The sequence below is a fragment of the Gossypium hirsutum genome, chromosome A13 (assembly GCF_007990345.1).
Source record: "Gossypium hirsutum isolate 1008001.06 chromosome A13, Gossypium_hirsutum_v2.1, whole genome shotgun sequence".
Lineage (NCBI taxonomy): Eukaryota > Viridiplantae > Streptophyta > Magnoliopsida > Malvales > Malvaceae > Gossypium > Gossypium hirsutum.
Genome location: NC_053436.1, coordinates 9,833,718 through 9,840,238, shown reverse-complemented (window position 1 = coordinate 9,840,238; position 6,521 = coordinate 9,833,718). Strand labels below are relative to the sequence as shown.

At 40.2% G+C, this 6,521-nt stretch overlaps 1 protein-coding gene across 1 annotated transcript; it reads left to right on the top strand.

The window, feature by feature from the left end:
- The first annotated feature begins 3,417 nt into the window (after nt 1-3,417).
- On the top strand, nt 3,418-4,185 carry LOC121212270 (uncharacterized). Its single transcript, XM_041084716.1, has 3 exons — nt 3,418-3,610; nt 3,728-4,066; nt 4,175-4,185. Exons 1-3 carry the CDS (start codon nt 3,418-3,420, stop codon nt 4,183-4,185), a joined length of 543 nt encoding a protein of 180 aa, XP_040940650.1.
- Nucleotides 4,186-6,521: the final 2,336 nt, after the last annotated feature.

Here is a 6,521-nt window from a genome sequence, read left to right as displayed (position 1 = left end):
TTGAGATTATGAATGATGCTTAGGTTTGTTCTAAGCTTATGATTGCATTATGCAACAGCGCGATTTTGGGGCTAATCGAAATAGTAGTCTCGGGATCACAAATCTGAAGTCAAAGAATTTTTTTATTAAAATAGAGTCATAGCATGTCTATATTAGTGCATGAAAAATTTGGTAAGTTAATTTTGACGTTTGTAAGCCCAATTGCGAAAAATGACTAAATCGCATAAAATACAAAAGTCCTAAATTGATAGCTAAAGGTATCAAATAGTTAGAGAACCAAATTGGGGGTCTTTAAAGGGCAATGAGACCGATAGAAATAGAGTGGCCGGCCATAGAAGACTTATGTGGTCAAAATTTTCAAAATTTGTTGGGTTAGGTGACCAATTTTGACTAAAATAGAAATAAAATAAAGAAGGATGATATCATCCCTTACTCACCTCTTTTCTCCACCAAAAATTAGTCATTGAAGGGGGTTTGAGAGCTTAAAAATTTTCAGCAACTTGAAGCACTCACAAGTAAGTGATTTCCATACCCTTTGTTGATGATTTTTGCATTTTAGAGACCCTTGAAGCATGAACTTTCAAATGGGGGGACTATCTTGCAAAATGGTTGAAGGTCTAGGGTTTTTCCATGAGAGCATTTAGGGTGTTTTCTGAAATTTTATGGAAGAATATGAGTCTTAGTTGTGTAATAGACAACTTTTGTAAAATGTGTTACCATGAAAACACCAAAAAGGGACTATTTTGCACAAGTTGTAAAATAAAGGATAAATGTGTGAAATAAAGAGAATTTGGGGTTGCTATAAGAGTAAAAAGAGTTTCGAGCATAAGGATAAAATGGTCATTTTGCCAAAATCTAGGGGTAAAATGGTCATTTTATCGAAGATGTGAATTTTTAATTACTTAACTTTTATTTAGTGATTAAATGAGTGAATTTTTCTATTTTAAATCAAGAATTGCCAAATCCGAACCTAGACCGGAGAAAAGCCAAGCAAATTGACTAAACCGACTAGTTGTGTACGTTTTGTAATCTGAGGTAAGTTGTATGTAAATAATAAAACTACATTGTTATTATATATTTTCGAATTGATATAGCATAAATTGCTTGTTTGTGGAAATGAAAATACATGATAATTGAGATAATAGAACTCTCGGGTGAACTTTAGGAACAAATCAGATATTCGTGCCATGACATTTGGGTCATTTGTACGCTAGTGTAAGACCATGTCTGGGACACGGCATTGGCATTGAGATAAGAGCTAGTGTAAGACATGTCTGGGACATGCATCGGCCTCGAGATGTAAACCAGTGAAAGACATGTCTGGGACATGCATCGGTTACGAGATGTGTCAGTGTAAGACCATGTCTGGGACATGGCATCGGCATGGAGATGTGAGAGCCAGTGTAAGATCATGTCTAGGACATGGCGTCAGCCTCGATTTCAATAGTCTATGTAAGACCATGTCTGGGACATGGCATCGGCATTATACCCTATGTTTAAGGCTTAATGAATATTCGATAGTATTCCGAATGGTTCAACAGTGAAAGTTATGTTCTTACGCTAATAAGAAAAGTATAACCGTGTTGTGAGTGGTACAGGTACCTAATTGGTACGTATGAGATATGAGTTATATATATATAACTTGTGATTTGTATGGACGGTAATGAGTAAGTTATACTTATGCCTACCTTGGTATTATGAGTATGTTGTTTATTGATATATTGTTGTTGTATATTTACTTATATGCAACTTACTAAGCTTTTATGCTTACCCCCTTTCCTTTCCATTTCCTTATAGTGTCGCCTACTTAGCTCCAAGATCACTGGAAGTCAGAGATATCGATCACACTATCAACCGAAGCATTCGGTATAGCTAGATTTATATTTTTTATTATGGCATGTACAGGACTTATACTTTATTATTTCGTGTCATTGAGCATTGGCCAAATGTGTTGGCTTGGATTAGAAACCCTCATTTTGTATTAAGCTTTGAATGATGGTTAACATTCATTTTGAGTTTATGAAAGATACATTTCCATGGTTGAATGAATATCTAATGTGGCTGAATTGGTTATATGAATTGTGTTTGTTTTGGTATTGGTTGACAATTGTATGAAACTAGGTATGTAAGTGTGGCAATGAGGCTTAATAAATAGCCTTATATTATCCACAAACACACGGGCGTGTGTCTAGGCCGTGTGTGACACACGGTCTGCCCCATGGACGCTTAGTCCGGTTGTGTGTCCTCTACACGTAAAAATTTGAAGTCAGTATGCATGCTAATAAACACATGGGTAGAGACACGGCCGTGTATCTCAGCCGTGTGGAGGACACGGCCTAGTACACGGGCATTTGCCTTGGCTGTGTGTCATTTTGGGAATGCTAACGTCAAAAATAGAATACCCAGGTTTTTGCACACAGGCGTGTCCTGGCCGTGTGAGGGACACAGGCCATTAACACAATCATGTCTCTGACTGTGTGAAAACCCTTATAGGTGTAAATTAGAAATTAATTTCACACGGGTGTGGGACACGTGCGTCTCCCAGGGTGCTTAGGCCGTGTGAGCCACACGGGCCATCAGCACAACCATGTTGAAATGGTCATACGGGCGTGTTATCCTTCCACATGGGCATGTGCCTTATTTTAAAGGCAAATTTTCTAAATTTAGTTTAAGGACCCGGAATGGTTCGGAATAGTTTTCAACAGTCGATTTGAGGCTTGTAGGCCAATAATAAGAAGATTAAAGTAGAAATTGAAAAGGTTTTAAATTTGGACTAAGTCTCGGTAATTTGAGATGGGTCGTATGCATGAGATCAAGTTAGGTAATGTCTTGTACCCTGCCTCGGCATGGGTTACAGGGATAGGGTGTTACATTTAGTGGTATTAGAGCCATGGTTTAGTCAGTTCTAGGACTAACCTAACGAGAGTACGAGTCTAGCTATACATGTCATAAGTGTATATTGATAGTGTGATGATTTTTGATGATTATAAATTATGTTTTTATATAGTAAATAGATCCTGATAAAGCCACAGCGGATGACGTGGAAAGTAACGCGCCGGCTCCCGCTGAAGGGACAGCGCCAGTTGAGAGTGAGCCCGTGACTATGGGCCAATATGGATGGGCTAGAGAAGCCTATCTCTGAATAATGGATGCTTGGTACACGGCGTTTGTTCATGTGAATCCGAACACTCCACCTCCCCCACCTCTTTCGATTCCTCAGTATGCCACAATAGCTCCGCAAGGTGCAAACATGTTTAGAAGAGATAAGCCTTCGATAGACAAGATTCGGAAACAAGGGCCAAGGAATTCCGAGCTAGCATAGATGATGACCCGGAGAGAGCAAAAATGTGGCTAGAAAATACCCTTAAGGTATTTGATGAGCTAGCATACACACCCGAAGAATGTGTGAAATGAGCAATGTCACTTCTACGGGACTCGACTTATCAGTGGTGGAACACTCTCGTGTCCATCGTGCCGAGAGAGAGGATCATGTGGGAATTCTTACAGGAGGAATTCCGGAAAAAGTATATTAGCCAAAGATTTATAGACCAAAAGAGAAAGGAATTCCTAGAGCTAAAGCAAGGCCAAATGTCAGTGGCAGAATATGAACGTGAGTTTGTGAGGCTTAGAAAGTATGCGCGGGTGTGCATATCTACGGAAGCCACCATGTGTAAGAGGTTTGATGATTGTCCCAATGAAGATATCTGAGTGTTTGTTGGCATTTTAGAGCTGCCGGAATTTGTAGCACTTGTTGAAAGAGCCTGTAAGGCCGAAGAGCTAATTAAAGAAAGGAGGAAAACGACTTTTGAGTCGCGGGATTTAAGGAAAAGAAATATGGGAAAATCACATCAGCCCTCATCTAAAAGATTGAGGGAGTTTACTACCCAGTCGAATGCTTCGGTGGGGTATTCGAATAGGTACAAGAACCGGCAGAACACAACATCGAAAGCCCCGACCACTTCGGTCGCAAGTGTTGGTAGCACTTGGCCAAATAGGCCAGACTGCTCGCAATGTGGTAGGCATCATTTTGGTGACTGCCGAGGGAATGCAATGGGTTGTTTCAAGTGTAACACCCTAAACCCGGCCCAGACGTTATGGCTAGATCTGACGTGTAAAAATAGCGGTTGAATAAAAACAGCGGTTTAAGTGATTGGGGTGGTCTTTGTAAAAACAGCGATTGAATAAAAAGCCAGTTTATCAATCTTTAGGCTATTCATTTGTTGTGCTTGTTGAGTCTTAGAAACGTTTATTAATTTTGAAAACCTACGCAGCCTAACACTAGCAGTTTCGACATAGTATAAATATAATCAGAAAATAAAACCATAGCGGAAAAAAGAAATTTAGATAGCGGCCTTATTACAACTAAAAACCCAAAATTAAATCAGAATATAAAATAATAAAAATAAACTAACTTAGAAAAACCAACTTTGCAGATGATGTGGCCACTCCGAATCCTTCACAGCTCCAAGCCCACTATGGTTGGGGATTTCCTGCAGAGATGAAAATAAAGGGTGAGTTCAGTAAACTCAGTGTGTAACATAACCCAACCATAGCCCAAAACAGATCAAACCTCAGAGTCAGACTTATCTAGGCCTTGGCCCAGTACAGAAATTAGAATGAAACCCATAGGCCCATAGCAGATACAGAACAAATATATCATGAATGCAGAAATCCCAACCCAGAGCCATTCATAACACCCCCGTACCAGCCTTACACCATGTGGGGAGACTACTCGACCCACCCAACCGCTACACACCATAGAAATTGTAGGGAGGCTGCCAGATATTGTGACGAAGTCACCAGATACAGATATTGTGGCTAGGCCACCAGAACAGATATATATGTGGCGAAGCCACCAGATTGCAGCGATGCTGCCAAATATTGTGACGAAGTCACCAGAACAGATATATCTGGCGAGGCCACCAGATTGTAGCGAGGCTGCCAGAACACTTCCTCCATCAATATAAACCCATGTCCCATGCAACAAAAATAATATTTCATGGCATATGTATACAGAAAAAGAACATCATGCTTTTCAGAAAAATATAACCCTAGGGGTAAAATCGTAATTTTGCATGCATAAGGGTATTTCAGTAATTATTACCTATTGCTAAGGTTTCATGCTTATTCTAACGTTTACCAAGTAATCAGAAGTACTTACCTCATCTTTTTACCAAAGTGGGCCCGTTGGCCCATTAAGCCCAAAAATACCGTTGTGCACGAAAATGCACACTCTGCACTCTAATCACCCAAATGCACCATATTCATTAACAACTGTCTCACGAGCGCTCGTACACTCGTGAGTTCAAAAAATACCAACGTTTCGGTATTTCAACTTTTACCGATTTAGTCGAAGGGAGGGTGTCGTTTACACACCCGGTTGATGACGATTGATGACGATATCTCCCACACGATAATCTTACAATCGATCACTAACACATTAGACTTACGAATTAACGATAACTAACATAAATCCACATCAACTAACCCAATCATCACACAAGTTAGTCATTTACGTACGAGGGGCAAAATAGTCATTTTACCCTCCAGGGGTAAATCGGTAGTCCTACCCTACAGGGGTATTTTAGTAATTCTACAACTTATCCACTTGGGCCTACGGACCCATTGGGACCACATGCCTATTTCAGCCCATCGCGGCCCGAAATAGCCGTCCTACTGCTAGAGTAATGAGAAATACACACCTGTTAGGAGACTGCAGTTAATCTGCGCTCCAAACACTCTTAGCTGACGCCCAACCCAAACGAGCACATCACAAAGCAAAAGGGATCAACCAAGAAGGGTATGCCTACTCTACTCACGGTTTGCTTTATTTAAAGCCAGCTCTCCATATACTCTTATGTTAGCTTCCTGATGTGGGATCCCTCCATCACCAGAGTTTAAAACCAACACCAACTCTTGTCGTCCCAACATAGCAAAATAATCAACCTTTGCGTGCCAAGGGATTCGAACCAAATTCCTCTCACATGCCAACTCATGCCACCACCACTAGGCCATCAACTCATTTGTGTCATAAATCCAACACATTAAACTTTAAAGCACACCTACTTGCTTCCAGATTTATTGAAAAGAAAAACAAAAATATATTGCAAGAGCCAAGACTTGAACCTTGGACCCCTTGCTTCCTCTATGGCGTCACTTCCTTGTCCCCTAAGTGGCGCCACTTTGCCACTACACCACACTCGTTTTTGTGTCATCTTTTACCCTTTTACTCTTAAAAGCCCAAATGCCAATTGCATCACATGTTCATAAAATTAAAATTCCGAAGACTACCATGGATTTAACTTAAGTTTGGGCCTTCCAAAGGTCCACTAACCTACTAAAATATATATTTTAACCAACCAGAACACACACAAATTTTAAAAATCACAGAAACACAGAAAACCCAAAAATTGGGGCGTTACAACTCTACCCTTCTTAATGAAATTTTGTCCTCAAAATTTTACATGAATCAAACAGATGAGGATATTGTTGATGCATCGCCACTTCTGGCTTCCAAGTAG